The sequence below is a fragment of the Cinclus cinclus genome, chromosome 1 (genome assembly GCF_963662255.1).
Source record: "Cinclus cinclus chromosome 1, bCinCin1.1, whole genome shotgun sequence".
NCBI lineage: Eukaryota > Metazoa > Chordata > Aves > Passeriformes > Cinclidae > Cinclus > Cinclus cinclus.
In genome coordinates, this window is record NC_085046.1 from 131,439,235 (window position 1) to 131,459,028 (window position 19,794).

The window sequence follows — 19,794 nt, forward strand, 5'->3', positions numbered from 1 at the left end:
GCTTCAAATATCCAGACTAGAAAGCAGGAAATTAATGTTGAATCTATTAATCAAAACTGTCTCAAAGTAGAAGGAAAGATCACAGGGGTAGTTAAGTGTTATACACATCAAAAATATATTGGAAGTGGGAACTGAAGGGCTCAAGGGTATTAATAATAGGCTATATATCTATTTAATATAAATGTATACACACATGTAGAGTATTTTTAAGTTAATGTGGGTGTGAAAATGACTTGAGCAAATGAAAATTATAGAGGTCAATTAATATGAGAGTTTGTGCTAATTGGCATTTGGTAAGAGATGAATTCTTGTTTTTCCCTGAACTCATGCTGCCATATCATTACCAACATCTCTTTGTCACAGGGCTTTTGTAAGTAAATAAATTTTTTGGAGAATTTCCACTTGCTGGTGGCACTGGGAGAATTCATCCATGCTCAGAGGAAGGTAGCTGGTGTGGCTGGGTATCCTCATCTATCCAAGATGTCAAAATAAACCCCTGGCTCTGGTTAAGGTTTGGTTCAGTTTCTCTTGCTAGCCTGTGACTCTCCCTCCAGTGACATGGACAAAGGTTGCTGCCTCTTTGGGAAAGGCCGTGAAGCTGAGACTGTTATTTATTGCCCACCTCCTCTCATATCAATTCAAGAGGTACTATAGGAACATTAAAAAAACCCCAGCAAACATATAATGATTTTTATAAGTTCTGAAAGTGCGAACAGCACTGTTATGCCCCAGTCTGACAGCTCCAAAGAGAAGCTGGTGAGAAAATTAGCTGATTTATTACAATCACCTGCACAATAAATTCCTCCTGCCTAAGTATGAAATGTTTTGCATTTTGGAACATGGAAGAAAAAAAGTTTCTGTGCCTGATGTGTTATTACAAATGTTTCTTTCTGCAATGGTGGTGCTTCTTTAGGACCAGTGGGTGTATTTGTATATTCACTTAGATAAATCACAGGTGGAGGTGTCCAGTTTTTAAGAACATTCGCTGACAAATTAATGTCTTGTATCTGCAACACAGCATAGTTGTTGTGGGAAAAGTTATCTTTGGAGAAATAAAACTGCATTTAGCTAAGTGGTACATATTATATATATATTAGTATTTATTCCAGCAATTCCTTGATTTTAGTATTAGTCTATGTGCCAACCAGACAGCAACACCTACTCACATCCAGTATGTGCTTTGTGACATAAATGTAGGAGATAAATGCTGCAAAGGCTGTAAATGTTACTTTACAAATCTAACTTTGCATAAATACTCCCTTTTTGTTCTCCAATCTTTTGTCCATTTTTGTTTTTCAGTAGGCAATCTTCGAAGCATTTGTTACAGTCCACATCTTGTTTTTTCAATGCTAATTCTCTGCCTTTGCAGGTTTTTTTATCATGTGCAAACCACTGATGCTGCATTATAAGAATATGTAATTTTTTTTCCTTAACTAGGTTGTCAGGGAAACTTGCTACCAGGCCTATTTATATTTATATTTACATTTATATTATTTATATTTATATTTATATTTAGCACAATGCTTTAGCCACTGTGTATGAAAAAAACTGAGATTTCAGAGCTACTTGATTTTCTGTACGTGATTATCTTTGCCAAAAAGAAGCAGAACTTAACTTGGCAAATACCATAATATTGATCCAAAATAAAATAAATTAATCCAGTTTGCTTGAAAAAAAACCAAACATGTTCTTTGGAATATATACAGTTCTTGCATCCTTATTTTTGGTGTGGAGCACCAAAGAGAAAATGGACTGTCATAGACTACTGAGCAACTCCAATTGTCAATTAATCTTCAGCTTTGGAGAGAAGGCTGATGTCTATGTGCCTGCCCAACAAGATGTGGAATGCTTTAGCCTGAAACTAGAGGCAAGTGTACACATGAGCATCAGAGAGGTGATTGGAGTGGTCCTTATGAGAGCAAGGGCTTTTGTCAGGCTGGAGCTAGAATGCAAGACTTAAGTTTAAATGAGTTGAACAATTAGAAAGAAAATACTTTTAATCAGCTGAAATTCTTAGTCTGCGTTTTGTTAATGATTAGTTGCAGAAGTACTCCTTGCATTTATACAAGATATCAGTGAAAAAATTAAGAACACATTTCATTATTTCACTGGTCACAGCACCTGTAAGAGGGTTATTTCTTCTGCCCTGAAGTGGTGTGCACACTGTAGTTTATTAGGTGTCTGTCAGATGGCTCAGCTGTCAAAACTATGCAACAGAAATGCTCTAGTATGCAAAGATCATTTAGTGGTCTCATCCCCATGACGATGACATCCATCCTGTAGGCTTGGCTGGCCCCTGCCATGTGCCATGACTGTAGCTCCAAGCTCGAAAGGGCTGGTAGGTAGTTTTGTGAATATTGCAGTTGCCACATTTGTGAAGTGGCTGTGGCACAAACAAACACTGATGGATAGGAATGACTGCCCAGCTCAGGGATTGCTTGCACACCAGAGATCTTTGGGTGTGTTGCCTTGAATGAATGAATGAAGAGAAAGTTGTGAAGCATCACCAAGTTTATGGTTACAAAGAATATTACAGAAAATCAGCAAAACATCCTATTTTTATGATGTATAAAACACTGAGTCCTCCACAGTTTCTGCTTTCCTGAGAGGAAACGTGCATTTACTACCATGTATGAAATACTTTGATGGTTCATCCCTTTCTGTGTGAGCAGCAGAGTGGCAGCACCGAGTGGCTGGTAGGGCTGTGGCCACTTGGCAGAGCCCTTTGTGCAGCACAGGTTTCTCAGGATGTGTTTTTTGCCAAACAGTGGCTGTGATGTGTATTTTTACTCCTTTCTTAAAAGGAACAGGTGGCTTTAAAGGTTACAAGTGTACCTCTAGGAACAATTTTGATATGTGCATAATTCTGAATCCCTTGGCTTCTGTGGTTGATGTTGGTGAGTGACAACTGGACTGGGACCTGGTCTGAGGCAGTGTTTCTGTTTGACACATTCATGTTTTCCTGAAGAGCTATTTCTTCCTCCAGCTCTTTTAGCCTCTGGAAATGTACTGATAGATCACAGCCAGGAGTGCATCTTTGTTCCTTGCACTCTTTTTAAACTTGGTTCATTGACTCATGCATGAATTTTGCCATCTTGAGTGGGTATTTTTTGCTTTCCTTACCTCCCTCCCCTCTCTTTCTATTCAAGAAACTTCTAATTTTAATTTGGAAAAAGAATCTGTGATCTTGCATGCCAACTGTCTGGGAGCATATGGATCTTCATTACCCTTCACAATGTGATAGGTATTATTTATAAAGTAAATTAGGAGAACTTCAAAGGAGGTGTTGCTGCTTTTTATGTCATTAACAAGTTTTATTTTTTAAACTTGTTGTGAGTGTATTTACATAACAGAAGCCTGCAACTTCCCAGGAGCTCCTGGTGCCTAATAGGGCAGTGCTACATTGCTTTCCTATTTCTGGAGAGCTTCTCCCAGTGAAATGAAATGCCTGCATTTTTCTGTAAGAACCCTTGCAATGTTGGCAAGCTGTCAGCACAGCCTTTTTGCACTGTCAGTTCTCAAAGACTCTGCACAGCTGGCTACAGTGGAGCAATGCCACCCCCAGGCAAAGTGAGTGGATGAGCGTTCAGGGAAGACCTCAGCATGGACATTATGTAAAACGATAGCAATCCTGCAGGTGTTTTTATGCCATTATATACACAAAATATTTGGCCTGAGCACTCTGTCCATTGCAGAAGCACTGGGCTTGGGATGCCCTTTGCATAAGTTATGTTGGCATCGGTCCTGCTACGAACTGCACACTGCCTGTCCTGGCTCCTCCAAACCAACGTGTGGATATGTTCCCCTTGTTGTCTGCAGCCCTGGGAGCTATTGGATGTGCCAGCTGAGTCTCAGGTACAGGTGATCCATGTAAAGCCTGGTGCCTTCCCAACAGACTGGACAGATCTGTCTTCAGTGAAATAACCAATTTCTTTTAGAATTTCTGTGTGTCCGTTGCTGTAGTTCCAGGCATTGCAGAGTACAGTGCTCACAGTGCTTCCTCTTTGGGTAATATCTATGGGTTGTCTGTTTTGCATCAGGGAGCAGAAAGGAAAATCCGAGATGAGGAGAGAAAGCAGAATAGGAAGAAAGGCAAAGGCCAGGCATCCCAAGCCTCGTGTAATAATGGTGAGTAAAGTGGGCTTTTCTGGTCTGGGGCTAAGTCATCCTTAACATGCCTCCTTTCACAACCCTGTGCTTTTGTGATTCACCTAGCAGCTGAAGGGAAGTTGAGTGCACTCCCTCTGCAGAAAAAGAGTGATATCACCTTCTTCAAAACAATGGCTGACCTGGATTCCCAGCCAGTTCTCTTCATACCAGATGTTCACTTTGGAAACCTACAAAGAACTGGACAGGTAGGAAATAATGAGATGAGCAGGTGCCCACTTACCACCTGGCTGCCTCTGCTCTGGGGCAGGTTTTAGGGAAATAAATCACTGTTCCTGGAGCCTGCTTGTTTCAGCTCTCATTTTTGTAAATGCAGTTTTGGTGCACCAGTTAGAGAAGACCTTACGAGAGACAAGTACCTTTCTGAGTTCTGGGTGTGAAGAAGGAGTCTATACTTCTTTGACAATCAAATAGTTTGGTTTTGTTACAGTGTTGTCATTGTTTTGCTTCTAAAGTATAAGGTTGATTTGTGACTGAAACACAATCTGGTTTTGAGTGCACTCTTTGGCTTGGTGAAATGAAGTGCCACCTTGTGGTAGCAGAGATCCCCCTCCCTATCACAGCTGAAAACAAAGACCAAGCTCTTACACGTGTAGGAAGGTCAAGAGTAGGGTCACTGAACACCACTACCCATCTTCTGTCTGCATCACCTACAGAAATGGAAATTCCTTGAAAAAATATTTTCACTCTTTCAAGTAAAACTCCATCATACTAATGTTAATACTCAGTACTGGCAGTTATTATCACTAGTAAACAATAAGGAACATTCCTGACTTGACTCTTTTCTGCTTTATCACCTGGAGGGTCAGCTCTGACAAGTTTTTTACTATGAATGTGTTATTTATTAACATCTCAGGGAGTAGAACAAGGCCTTTTTGCACATGTTTATAAAGACAAATAGTTGATGAGGAAATTTAACATGCATCTTGCTGAAAAATAGTAAAAAGATGAAATGAAACTGAGTGTTGGAATTGTCAGTTATTTTGAAGCAGTGAGAATTGTGGTTGAGCAAAGCACAGAGAGCACAGACATTGTAATCGCAGCTGTCACTGGCGTACTCTCCCAAATTGGAAAGACGCCCACTCACATATCAGTGTTGGGTACCTTCTGTCCTCATGGCTTTCAAACCAGAATGTGGATTTGTTTCAAAACAGGAGACCATGGAAGCATTCCTTAGTATGTATAATCCTGTAAATAATTTTCTAAACTAACTGAAAAATATCCCCATTTCCTAGCTCTTAGGCAATGTTCAGCCATGTCTTTTATTGCTGTAACTCATAGTTGCAGACCTCAGCTTTGCACACACATACCTCTGAGCTATTTTCATTGCACAGGTTCAGCAGTGAAGGCTCCCAGTGAGAGCTGAGTCTTGCCAGCACCAGTGCTGGAGACCCACCTGGGGTGGCTTGACCTGACCTGCCCTGCCCTGCCCTGCCCTGCGCCTCTGCCCCATGCTTGCACTGAAGCTCAGCAGCTGCACGGCTGCTGCACTTGTTGGTGCAGACCTGCAGTGCAGGCACTCTGTGAGGAGTTTGGCTGGCTGTTCTGTAAGGTGTTGGACAGCACACTGTGATTTTACACCTCCCCTGCTACTGTCAGCTTCATTTCCTGCTGTTGTAAATTTGGTCCCAGTGACTCTGAGCTATGTTGTGGATTTACACAAAACTGGACTTGGGCTTCTGCCCACAGCGTGTGGAAAAAATGTTCAGCTGTACCATCAGTAATTGTATTTCCATTAGGCTGTAGTTTAATCTTGTTCTTTATTTTAATTAGATTTTCAGACAGTATTAAATACATACTTTTGAGTGTTGTGGCTTAATCTGTATTAGAGGTAATTTAGGTGAGTAGCAATCTGATTTAGAGGATTGTAAAATAATTGGGAAAATTATATAAGCCAGGGAAGAGGGTAATGTCTCTCAAATAAACTTTGATGTATTTCCACTAGATGATATTCAACAGCAGTTTCCCGAAGCCACACTTCTTCTGGATAACAGCTAGAACTAGACGTGTTTGTGTTTTATAGGAGGAAAGGGATTTTTAACATATGACAAACTGCAAAACACTTGTTGCCTTTTCTCCCTTTTGAAGTTACTCTGTTAAGCAAGTGTGAGTTTTGGGAATAATTGATTTTTATTTCCATCCTTCTAGGTTTACTATAATACAGATGATGAGAGAGAAGGGTAAGATTTTTTGTTTCACAAGCATTGCAGTTAACAATTTAAACTCATAGAAAGTTGATACAAAATATGAAATCAGATAAAACTGACCCCTTTCTTCCCCTTCCCTCATGTTCTCCCAAGTAAACTGTCTGCTTTTTATGTCTGTATTAATACATTTCCAATTAAAAGGGCCCTAAGGTTCAATACAGGGACAGGACAATATATTTGACAAAGAAGTACCATCTATGTAAGCATGAGGGTTCTCAAATAACTTAAAAAATGGGAATTTTTTATTGGAGCACTGAACTTCACTGCATTCCTGAAAGCTGTTTAGCAGTGCACACATGTGTATGCATCAAATATAGGAACTGCAGAGAAAATGGCCAAGTACCAGAAGGGAAACAGAAGACAACAGAGAATTTGGGAAGGACAAAGGTTGGAAATGGGAATACCCCCTATCTGACTTTGGAGGGACTGGAAATATTGATGGAAGTCCCTCTAATAGCTAGAGATGCTATGAAATAAGGGTTTTAATATGGGTTACTTAACTTCACATTATGTGCCAGCCCCACACTATTGTAAGTTTGAATTCCCAAGTGAATGCCCTAAAGTCTGGGATTCTGGAGTAAAATAACTACACTCCCATAAACCTGTGATGTGTGGTAGAGAGTGGTCAAGCACCTGCAGTCAACACTGACTTGAAAACATGAGACATTTTAATTTCTTTTTGAAACTAATGTTCTTCATCAGGCTTATAGTGGAATTTGAAAAACAAAGGGGTTTATTGCATCAAGCAGTTACCACCCCCATTCCCTCAATATTTAAGCAGTTAAGGATTTTCAAATTAATGTGTAACACTGGAACATATTTTCCTGTCAGCTGTTCCAGCCAGTCAGTCTTGGCAATTTAAGAGGCCTGGATAGTTCAGATAATCATCAAAAGCTAAATCCTTGCTAAATCCTTGCAGTTTCTGCTTTTGGTGCTACTTGAGTATCTGTGGGTGTTTTTGCCAAAGTACAAAGTGAGTCATGACTGTTGCTGTTGTCTCCTCTTCTGATGTGAGCACAGTTTTACTATGACATGGTCCCTGTTTTGTGTATTCTAGTAGCAGTGTTCTGGTCAAAAGGATTTTCCGGCCTGTGGAGGAAGAGTTTGGACCCTCGCCTTTGAAACAAATCAAAGAAGAAGGTCTGAAAAGAGGTAACAGTCAATTCTTAGCAGTTAAAAATAATTCTGTGAGACTCAAACCTCAAGCTGGGAAGGGCAGGTGTGGCTTGGACAAAGTCAGTTGTAGGATGCTAGTGCAAATATGGGTAGATGGGAGAAGAGATCTTTGCATCTGCCAGCATTTTAACAAATGCTAGAAATTACTCAAAAGAAAAAAGAAAAGGACTACTCTCAAGAAGGGATCAGGACACAAGTGTATAGAAAAAAAGCTAGAAAGTTTCTTGGTTCTTGGCCAAGCTAAAAAGTTCATAAAAGTTCTAGTTGCAAATCTGTGGTGGCCTGTTTTTAACTTTTGCTCATCTTTTCTGTTCTGTCTGACATCACAAGCAAATATGCAAGATACATTGGGTCAAATACAGAAACCTTAACAGGCAAGCTCCTGCTGACTGCAGACTTAGATTGGCTGGAATAAAATCTCAGAATTTTCCTATTAGAAATACAAGACATGGAGTGACATCTTCCAGCAGATGTAACTGAGTTGTTTAAGAGTTTGTTTCTCTTAACTGTTTTTACTGCCCAGGTGGGTATTACTACAGTTGCATTTCATATGCTCTACCAACTCTTGTTTTCCATTCTGCTACAAGTGAAGCTTAAGTTGAAAAAGATTGAATCAACAGCTTAGGTTGAGCTCTTAAGCTTTTCAATGTAAGGTGGTTTTGTCTACAAAGTCTGTTTTGTGTACATTACTTCCGGTGCAATGCCATCCGTGATAACTTCCTACACTGTCACAGTTAAAAACCCTGGAGAATATTTGCCATACTTTCAGTCTCATGAGTTCTGTCTTGTTAGTTTATTGACAGTTTATTATTAAGTAACTAGAACTTGCAAGTATTTTGAGGTTCAGCTGTCAGGCTGTGAGAGAACAAAGGAACAAGGTATGGAAGTGAACTGGGTTTTCCTTAGTTGTACCATTTGTAAGACTCCATTGAGCTTTATAGAAATTACTTCCCACAAACCTCCATTTGCAAAGTTTCCATGTTGGTTAGGGTGCTGTGCTTGAACCAGGAGAAGCATAGAAGGTTATAGGAGGGACACTGATATCTTCTTGAAATACATGTGAACGTATGCTTCTTTTAATTAAATCCTAAATTAATTATGAGGTCAGCACTAACCATGGACTTTTGCACTTGGTTGACTCAAGACCTTGACCAAATTCACAATATCAGAGCTCTGTCAAACAGAAGATGACAGCCATGAGGGTTACATAAAGAACTGTCATTTCCTACAATTCACCTCACTTTCCTAGCTGGAAGCCTAGGAAGTTGCCTGCAAGGAGGGTGTTGGTTTGCTTTGATTATTCTTGTTCTTTGCTGTGGTTAGTTGTTTTGATATCATTCAGGACTTGCAAGGATTCAGACATTTCAAGAGTAAGATTAGAAAGCAAAAAAAAAAAATTCAGCTGGTGGCAAAACTATGTAAAGTGATAAAATCCAGGAGAGGCACAGAACCAAAGAAGCTGGAGGATGCTCTCTTCACATCCCCCTTCCTGTTCAATGTTTCTCTCGTCTTGGACTATGCTGGCTGGAGGCCAAGGCTTTTCCAGCATAGCCTTTGCTCTGGTGAACTTCCTGCCATCGGAACCTTGCATCTGGAATTGTGCTGATGGCATGCAGCTCAGCTGAATCTACCCATTTGATAATGCTGTATTTGCCAGAAAACTCACTGGGTATTAAAATGTTTTGGGATTTTTTTTTCCCCAGCACTGCCTTAGTAGAAGCTTCTTTTCTCAAGGTTTATTTGGTACAGCCAAATCAATAACTCCTAGAGAGCAGGTATAGATGGGGTGCAGGTGTAATGTTTGAGAGTCTGCTATGTGAAAATATACATTAAACTATGCATTAAAAGCAATGTAATCCCAAGGTGTCTCATTAGCAGAGCAGTGCAGGTAAGTAGCAGCCAGTGAGCTGTCCAAGCCCCACTGAAGAAGTGAATTGAAAGTGTGTGGTCTCACCTCTGCCTGATGAACCTACTTGTAACACTGTCTTGGTGTAAGTAAAAGTATTAAGAGGAAGCCTTCAAGAGAATAGGTCTGAAAGGGTTTGAAAACAAGGTTCATATTCTCACTCAGGTAGCTGCCTCTTTTTGAATTATTTCATTTCCTTGACCTCTAAGGGAAGTCGAAGTGCTCAACACAGAAATATGCAATATGTTAATCTGTGCCAAATGTACATCACAGCTACTTACTTGAATAGACTTGGCTTTTTCCTGTTTTGAGTTCTTAGTAAGTTTTCAAATCACTTTCAGATTTCGTGGGGAGTTTCCCATAAATTATAAATCCAGCAGCTGAATTATAGATCAGGTGGATTTCCAGTCCTGTAGTTCTCAGTTTCAATAAATTAATTTTTTGTCTAGCTTTTGTCTCTTAGGAAAGTCATGTTGAATTACTCGGAAGCATTCTGGATTCATAACTATCAGGGGGTTGAGAGCCATCCAAGGGAATTTGTGCCTGGGCAATAATGAAAACTTCAAATGTGAGAAAGAAAAGCCAAATTACAGCTACCAGCCCTTCTTTCATTGACTAAGATGTACAACATCTTCATCCAGAGACTAGTTAACAGAGACTGTAGTCATTGTTCGTAGGGTGCCAGTCACAGCACTGGTAATGCCCAGGCTCAGACCTCCCTAATGGCCCAAATCATACTGTCTTACTGTGTCCTCAGTTTCGTTTTTCCTCACGTATTTTGTTGTTAAGAATTTTAAAAGAGGTATTGAACATTGTTCTTCTGCATTCACACATAAATCTTCAATTTGGTGGCCTGGCTTCCAAAATTCTCACTGGTGCAACGACATCCCTTGCCTTGAGCAAAGGCTGTTTGCCCCCCTGCAATTTGGTGTGTTGGGGATATTTCTTAAGTAACTAAAGACAAATTTATCTCCTCCTGTCTTTTGCAATTCTTTTCAATATCTAATGAATATTAAGGTCTGCAGTGGCTTTCCATGCTTGTAAGAAGGTTAAGGACTAAGACCAGAGAGTAGATCAGACAAATATGAATTTATCTTTTAACTTTCAGGCAAAAATAATAGCTCATTACCTTGTACAAGGTTTCCCCCTTGTTCCCCTCCAAATCTTGTAATTTGTACTGTTAGAGTGAGCCCATCTAGATGCTATGAATGTGGTGACAGTAGGATCAGGGGACATGGCTTGTATTACATGGTCACAGTCATTCAGTGGCAATACTGCTGCTGAGCCCAGTGGAGCCTTTGCAGCCCTTTTCCCTCCCCTCTGGCTGTGCCTCCCACTGCTCTCTCTTTGCTGCTCTGCCAGCATGAAGGCTTGTGGGGCTGCATTGTACACTGAGGCAGGGGTCTGATCTGTTTGAAGAATAACTCAAAAAAAAAAGGGTTGTTTTTTCACTCACATCTGCTGTTTGAGAGAGTTTGTCATCCAGGAGAATTCACTAAGATGAGCCAGAGTAAGAGGGTGTAAGGGCAGGGATAAGACAGTGGCTTCCTAAGGCATCACTGTCACCACAAGTCATTTGTGGAAAAGTGCTCTACTGAATCAAAGCCAGGAGTTTCACACCTGTCAGGGTAAAGAAAAACCTATCAACCCCCCATGTGCTTACTAATCCTGCTTCTCTGTGTGTATAATGTTGCCTGGCCCACCAAGCACAACAGAGATGTAAAGCTCACTACCAGGATTGTGTAATGTACCCAAGTTTAACCTTGGATCAAGTGATTTTTTTTTTCCTCCTTTCAGATATATTTGTAACTGTTAAGACTGGCAGAGCTCCAGATGTTTGTAAAGCCAGGAGTTACAGGACAACCTTCTAGTCACAAGGAAAAAGTTTACTAAATTAATATAAGTGTTAGTGCTGGTAAAATTAGCCCACTGAATGAGTGCTTGTTCATGTGAATAAACATATCAAGAGTGGTAAAATTTAACTTCGAGTGTGGAATTTTTTTTCTTAAACAGTCAACGTGTAAAAGTTGTGATCCAAAGTTGTCTCCATTTCTAAGTCCATTAAAAGAATGTTCTCAGGCCAGGCCCCAAAGAGTTGCCAAAACACAGGTGAAAAGGATGTGGCTCTGCATGCTGTGGTAACAGTTTTGTGCTTGTATTTCTGAATTGAAGATGCAAAACACCCAACATTGTCCTGCATGTTTGGTTTGTAAGCTGAGTTAGGGGGCTGAACTACTCATGCTTTTTTTCCAGTCATTTCAAAACCTGGGCAAAGAAGTTACAATGGGCCCAAGTTCATATGAAAACGTCCATATGAAAAATGCCATAATATTTTTTGGTTCATCTGCTTGTCATCTATTGAGTTATCTGGTGAAGATATTTCTTGAACCATGAGAATTTGCAGTTTTAAAATTTGCTCTTTTCTATCTAACAAAAAAAAAAGTTACCAATGTACTTTGTCACACAGGCATGACAGTGCATGTGTATTTGTACCTCATGTGCAGCAGTGATATTTGAAAAGTCATTTTATTTAGGAAACAAAATAAATTGCAGAACATCTTATTTAACCTGCTACTTATCAGTCATATGAGATCCTTAAATACTTTTCTAGTGTCTATGCTTATATGCTTTGTACATGTCTGCTTTTCTTTTGCTATGTTATAGCAATGTTCCTCCTTTTACCTGTACAAGGTAAAAGGTGAAGAAAACAAAAGTTAGAGAGGGCAGGGAACTGTGCCTGTGGACAACTAACAGCTAGCAGGGCATCCGAGGGAGGAAAAGGAACAGAAATGGCATTTGGCTACCTAAGTAGCTGGGCACACTGGTAAATGCCTGTCTGCCAGCTGTGCTCTTGAATGTCTCCCTTGTAAAGTCTCAAATTACTTTGAACTCATTTCCCCCAGTGTTTATTTTCATACTGGTCAGGCCATTTGCACTCATCCACATGGTAGTGTCAGAGACAACTATTTCTTTACCTTTTCTTTGATTTTACTTTCAAAGGCACAACTAAAGACAACCCAGACTTGCCTTTTTTGAATGTCCTTCCCCAGCCTTTCAGATGAAGCCTGGAGAGGTACGAGACAAGACAGAGTTTTAAGAAGACCTAACTTGTGTGTTTTGTCCTATAACCAAGGGACAAGGCCCCAGTGCTTTTTAGCATTTTTCTGTAAATGGAGATTTAGATTCTAGAAAATAGATTCTTCACATTAGACTAATTTTGCTCAATTTTCAATACTGTGTTTTCAATGTGGCTATGATGTGTTGTTCATGTCTAGATCACTGATTATATTAAAAATACATCTTTTTAACTGCAAACCATTTTCAGTGCTTCATTTTCTCTGTCATAATATTTGTTTTTCTATTCAATGTGGGGTATTTCATCTGTGCAATTGACTGAACCTGCTTCAAATTTGATTTTTTTCTTTCTATTTCAGTTCTTTTATATGTGAGGAAGGAGACAGATGAGGTGTTTGATGCTTTGATGCTGAAATCACCAACCGTAAAGGGACTAATGGAAGCTGTAAGTATCTGATGTCATCACATTGTTTGTCTTTCTTGGCAAGAAAATCTTATGGCTTTCCATGTATTATTAAGATAAACCATAATATAAAGATGAAGTTATTCTCAGGTGCTTTTAAAGCATTTCTTAAAAGGTTTCTGGAGCACAGCTCTGAAATGCTAGCATTTTCCTAATTCAGTGTTGTCAGCAGGTTACTGGGTTTAAACAGCATCAAAAAGCAGATTATTGGTGACCTGAGCTTTGAGGAATATCAGTAGTTAACCAGTGTCAGGGAAGGAGAGAGATGCAAGTTTCATTTTCTGAAGTGCTTCTTTCTGAACTGGTGGTTCAGAACCTGTTGAATCTTTCCCTGTAATGCTTATCATACATTCCCAGCCTGGTTTCCAAGAAGAGGCCAAAGAATGTACTGTTTCTGTGGGAATTTCATATGGCCTTTGTGAAATTGCTGCTCAGCATGTAAGAGGCAGGTGCTGACCCAGTGCAGACTTGTCATTCATATGTTTTCTCAAATTCCTTCTCTAGCCCTCACTTACAGCCTGACCTACCTACCAGTTGCCTTCTGCTTCTTTGAGTTTTGTTTGTTATCCATTAGCTGTCATCATAAGAGTTGCTATTTCCATGTTTAATCCTGTTTATATGAGCTAATGGCTAGTGAAATTTGGCAAGGGAAGAGTTAAGAAATAATCGCATGTCTCACTGCTTCAGTAGGGGAATGTGAGATTGACATGTGGGATGCTGAGTTGATTTCCAGCCTTGTTTACATGTAGGGGAGAAGACAGAAATGTATGAAAGTGCCCCTAGAGAACTCAGCCAAGTGCTAGAAGCATGTATACTTACTCTCTTAAAACTGTCACAGTATCTTGTTGCATGTACTGAACACTTTTAATGCAGTAAAGATTGAGTTATTTGGTCAATATTTGCCCAGTTGCAGAAGGCAGAAAAATATTTATGGATTAGTGAAGTTGCTTAAAGCACCTATTTAGATGATGGTATCTCTGAGGGGAGTCAGTGGCATGCTAAGGATGTCCTAACTGTGCTTCTGCCAATGCTGTTTGTTAGCTGTGACTGCAGCTCAGCTGTCAGGCAGGGCACACGGATAACAAAAACCAGGCTTTGCTTGAAGAGGCAGCAGTCTGATTCATGGTAAGCTGAATATTGTCTTTGTATGGAAGTTAAAAGTATGTTATAATCCTTCTATAACTGTTCAAGCTAGCATGAATATTTTATCTCCAGTAGTCCGTGCCTCTCCATGCCTGTTCTCCAGCTACCATGTAACAAAAACAAAGCTGGTGCAGAAGCAGGAAAGGTTTTTGTGTACCTCAGTCAGCACAGCTGCTAACTCACTGGCATGTTTTCGACACCAGAGAAATCTAATCTGTTGTAAAATGTCTCAGTTCACTGGAACGAACACATTCAGAAAATTTTAATTCTCTTTGGTAGGATATTGTGGATAAAACAATGCCAGAAAGCTGTCAAAGTGCACATTCTTAAATATTCTCTCTGCAGTCATTGCAGCAAATAATGTAATTTTGTAGTTGTGCATATCCTAAATGCTCCATTCTAGTCTCAGTATTAAGAATTCAGGAACTGAGCATTACAGATCTGAAAGAGAGCTCCAGTGATCCTCAGTCATACCCTCCTTCTCTGTTTATAGATTTTACTTTTTTTTCCCTTTTCGTTAGTCCTTATCCCTGATCTTTCACTTTTTCCTAAATTTCTGTTATTAATGATAAAGTTTTCTCAGATCCTGTGCTTATTTTATTCTCATATATACCCCCTTTTCAAATTAACAATTAGATTCTTTCTCAGATATCTTTCTTTTAGAAAATATCTAGAGGTCTTGGGTTTTGGAAATGTAGCACATCTCAGGAAGCGATGGTTTGGTTTTCAGTAGTCAGTCTTGGTTAACAGAAAAGAATAAAACATGACACGTGTGGTGATTGACCAGCTCTACATCCTGCCTTCAGCCTGATCCAAAGTCAGGATAATTGTGGATCTCAGTAGGTACCTCAGTCTTATATTGTGCAAAATCACATATTTATTCAAATTACAGAAGGCAGTTCAAATTGGGAAATTCAAGCATCTCCCAAAGTCTTTCTATAATTAAAAGCTGACATCTGAGTTCAACAGAGTTAGCTTAGACTCTTAGACACCTGCCTATATATGTGGTCTTCCAGCCAGTGTAGGGCAACAGACTAGACCATTTCATAGAAATAAGCTGGCAAAGGGGTTTTCCTACATGCCTTGGCCTGCCCAGATATTGCCCTGTCTGGCTTCCTGACTTCAGCAGAGAGCATTTTTGGTGGCTTTTGCAATCAGACAAACGTGCCATGCCAGGGGACTGCAATCCAAAGGGACACCCAGACAGGTATTTCACAGCCACTTGAAAGGCTGTCACGCTGCTTGCTATCCCAACAGAAAAAAATCGCAGCTCAGAAGACTGACAAATGGACAGTGGAGATGATAAGGAAAAATATTCCTCCAAATAAGGATACCTTTTTAAAATTACTGTAACCTGCTTGGGTTCAGGTGAGAAGCACTGTTTTTTGTATGGAAGTTGGCAGCAAACACCCTGAGAAGAGGGCGTTAAGTGAGATGGCCTAGCAGATGCTTGCTCTCTGCTTTCTCCAGTTCTGCAGCAGGACTTAGCACATTTGTACTGGAGACTGTGAGGGGGAGGCTATCCCATACCCCCACTTGCTTCCACAGCTTGCTGTTTGGCATAATTGGTTGAATCCCAGGGGTTCCTGAGAAATGTGCCTATTCAGTCAGCTGGAAGTCTTTTGCAAAGCTCACTAATCCCTGCATGTTATATAAATCCTACACCTGTTGTAGGCAGTGTGACAGGCAAGGCTTTCTCAGCCCAACCTCATAGTTTATGTAGGAAATGATGTCCCAGAGTCCCAAACTGCTTAGAGCAACATTTGGAATGCATGAGTGTTAGGAATGCCAAATATTCTAGGGAAGGTTTATGCTGGAATGTGCAAAATGCTGTATATTAGCTGCTATTAAGCCTCCTTGGCAAGAAATGTTTTGCTCAGCTTGTTTATTTGCATGGAGTCAGTGAAAAGTGTCTTCAAGTGCTGATCTTTACAATATCACTAGGTTTCAGAGTTAACAACTCAGAGAGGAAGAGTGTTTCCTCATGTTCACACAGTTGTGACACTTTCTGCAGTTTCAGGTTGCCAGTTTTTCTCCAGTGCCTGTTACAAAGGATTTTTTTCAACCGTCTGAGGAAATGGAGCAGTTTGTTTTTTTAAATTTCTTTACATGAAAACTTAAATTTAGGGGTACAACAAAGGCACAGATAAAAAAATTCAACACCAGATTATTTATCTGATGTCATTCTGTTCATAATAAGCAAAGCTAGAGGATAATAAAGAGTAAAAGAGCAGTGAAACATGTTGGTGCAAGTGAAACTGAAGTAGCAAATACCACCCAAGTTCAGTTTGTGTTTTGTTCTCTGCTAGGGAGTGGATGGATCTATTGTACCTCATCAGTTATTCTCCTTCCTATTAGCCACAGATGTGTGCTAATAGTCAGAGGACACTGTTTTCAGTGTAAGAGAAGTTTCATTGACTCTTCAGAATCTTGGAGTTATGCTATAGAATACTCCAAGAATAGAATAGAATGCAAGAATAGAATAACTCCTGTCAGGCTGATACCCTTGTGCATTATTAGGGATAGTTTTTAAATAAAAAACTGTATCTGGACTAAGATGACAATTATACTTTTATAGGTGGTGTAGACAAGCATAGGCTTATTAATTCACTCTATCAGAGAATCTTGGCTGGCTGGATGGGAGCCATGCTTCGTGCTCAACCTGTGGTTTTTTGAATCTGTCCTCGATGCTGAGTTTATCCATTTAATTTTCTTTTTCGTGATAATTGCTTTAATGTACTTCTTACAATACCTTTTCTCAACAGAACTCTGAATACAAACACAAAGAAAGGATTTTACAGTGACTGATGTTTGCCAGTCTTTAAATGGATTTTTAATTATGCATTTCAGTTCTCTAATGCAGAAGTAGTCAGCTATTTAGCAACTTCATTTCACTTGTGAAGACCTGTAAACTTACTTTGTTTGGCAGTAGAGCACCACAGAACATTAATCATTGTGGGGGAAGAAGTAATTTTTCTGTAACTATTTTACATTTTGGGACAATCCCCTTCTCAAGTGTGAACTGTGAGACATGTTCCCTTAGAGAAGAACCATAATTTGGAAAGTGAACCTGGCTCAGATGAAGGGCCCAGGGACACCATCTTCATAAGCACACCACAGACTCACTGCAGAATAGACATCCAAAAAAGTTACTAGTACACTGCTGCAAAGCAATGCCAAAGCATCCCAGTGAAGAAGTGCTTGTTGACATGGGTAATTTGTCAGCTAAGTAGCTCTTCCTTCTAAAGTTTTACTGTATCTTCTGCTTTATTGTTTTAGTTGCTTTAGTAAGAAATCTATTTTACAAGTCCTTTACCTTGATAGCACATCACTTCACTGTGACATCTCACCTTGTTATCTATATACTCAGATGATGTTTTGTGAGCCAAATAGTGTTTTCATTTTGCTGCTGTAGTAACTAGACTGAGTCACCTTCCCAACAATACAGAAGCTTCTTAGTCCCATGTGTTTGATGTCGGTAGCCCTCCCACAATAAAAGATACCTTGAAGATACTCTTCAGACAAAAGTACCACAATGGAGAGTCATGTTGGCTTAATAAACCTTGAAAGGTCTTTGAGAAGTAGAAATGTGTGTATTTTTGTTGTTCCATCAGTCAGTCAGCTCCTGTTGGGTTGCCATGTGTGTGCCTTCTGCCTGGTGGGAGAAGTCTTTGCTTCCATGAGCCCAAAAACCCAGATTAAGATCAGAAAGATCAGATTGAAATTCCCTGGTAAAATCTGAAGCTGGGAAGAACACTGACTCCTTGAGCAGAGTTCTAGGAGATGCTGGGGCAGTTCTGATAACTCACACCCTATAAAAACTATAGTATCTTGAGTTTCTGGACGGAGACAACTGTGGAGTTTGATTAAGATATTCAAGATTACTGCTCCCCAAGTCATCCGTAAATGAAAGCATGATATGGTTGTGACAGACTTTTCTGTATAGGTATCCTGTCAAAGTTTGCAGAGATTTTGTTTTGATGTTTTATGTAGGGTAAGAGGTGATAATATTTTATTTCTTATTCATCTTTAGTGATATTTATTTTTATCATTTCAGATCTCTGAGAAATATGGGCTGCCAGTTGAAAAGATTGCAAAACTTTATAAGAAGAGCAAAAAGGGGTAAGTTAGTTACCTAACTAACTAAGGAACTATTGCAGGAGCCTTTAGAAGTACTCAGAGATCCCAATTATACTTGGGTCCTCATGGTGCTGGGCAACACAAACTTTCAGGAGACATACCTGTGTGCCTGAAATCTTCATGTCTATGGAGACTGTAAAGAATGGCAGAAGAGGAAACATGGATCTCAAATCTATGTCTGACCAGTGTTCATAAGCTTACTGTGAAGAAAGAATTTGTGGATATATGGATAAAGTCTGTTTTGTAGACAACATGCTGAATAACATTGTGGAAGGCCAGCATGAGAGGTTTTGCTGTGAATGCAGTGTGGAGTTTTCCTGCAGTGTTAGGAGGAAGCAGGCCACTATCTTACTCTGAAAGACAGGCAGGCAATGTTTGCTGCATGGGTTTCAGCTGAATAAATTTAGACATGAACATCACAGCTGGACTTTTAAGAATAGCTAGGCTTCTGCTCCTTGCCATAAAACTAAATCTCTTCAACTTTTTTTAAAGTTCTGTTCAACCACAATATTTTAGCAATATAATTTTAAACCATTTATTTTCAGCTGTAACTCTAGTTTAGGACATTGTTGTGTCTGGGGATTTCTTTAGCTTTTGAGAAGACAGGTGAAACTTCTCATGTTTTGCTTCTTTCTGAGTGATAGAAGAAACACGTGGTAGTAAAGAGTGAGGAAAACAGTCATATGCACTTCCAATAGTCATTGCTGATAGTCTCACATCCAAGCTGAGTTCTAAGTCTCTGAGCTGTGTACAAAGCACAAATTACACTGCTTCCCTCTGTTAGCAGCTCACACCACAGAGGTGCAGCAGCTCACATGGCATGCCTGAGGAGTAGCACAGACATGTCCCTGTGGAAGCCAATGCCAGGCATGGGAAGCACCAGCTAGCTGGGTCTGCCAAGCATCTGAAGTACATCTCACCTATAGGTAGCCTAAGTGGGTTAATATACCAGCCACTGGTGTGTCTCTTTACTCCCCTGGCAAGGAGCAGCCTCTAATCTAAAAACTATAGAGTACAGGGCAGATCTTGATGATGATTCCCTGCTGGTGACCCTGTACTGGCATGTGCTGGAGTCTGGTTTGTGTTGTAGAGAGGCAAGGTGGCAGAATGTATAGCTTTCCCTTTCAGTGTTCTGGTACATAAAAACATTGATTTCTGCCTTTTTCACCAGTATCCTGGTAAACATGGATGACAACATTATTGAGCACTACTCCAATGAGGACACATTCATCCTGAACATGGAGAGCATGGTTGAAGGCTTCAAGATCACACTGACAGAGATCTAGCCTCAGGCAGAGCATTTTTGTAAGGAACCACAGCATTTCATCCTTCTTGTAAAGCAGATTCCCCATGAAGTTGACAGACATTGATCAGAGAAACTGTTACAAGACCGCATTGAAAATACTGTCCATTCTGCACATGTGCACCCACTGCAGATAGACTTGGGTTTGTCAAGCACAAGACCACATTAACCTGGTCCCTTATTTATTGTCCCCCATTCTCTAGTGTACAAGCAG

General features: G+C 40.0%; 1 protein-coding gene across 1 annotated transcript in view; it reads left to right on the forward strand.

Moving 5' to 3' along the window:
- Positions 1-19,563, forward strand: part of GRHL2 (grainyhead like transcription factor 2) — a 59,651-nt gene extending 40,088 nt beyond the window's left edge. Inside the window, exons 10-16 of the mRNA XM_062514886.1 lie at positions 4,041-4,128; positions 4,216-4,355; positions 6,316-6,347; positions 7,432-7,526; positions 12,891-12,976; positions 18,195-18,259; positions 19,449-19,563. Of these exons, the coding sequence (XP_062370870.1) occupies positions 4,041-4,128; positions 4,216-4,355; positions 6,316-6,347; positions 7,432-7,526; positions 12,891-12,976; positions 18,195-18,259; positions 19,449-19,563 (621 nt within the window). The remainder of the gene's footprint in view (positions 1-4,040; positions 4,129-4,215; positions 4,356-6,315; positions 6,348-7,431; positions 7,527-12,890; positions 12,977-18,194; positions 18,260-19,448) is intronic.
- Positions 19,564-19,794: the final 231 nt, after the last annotated feature.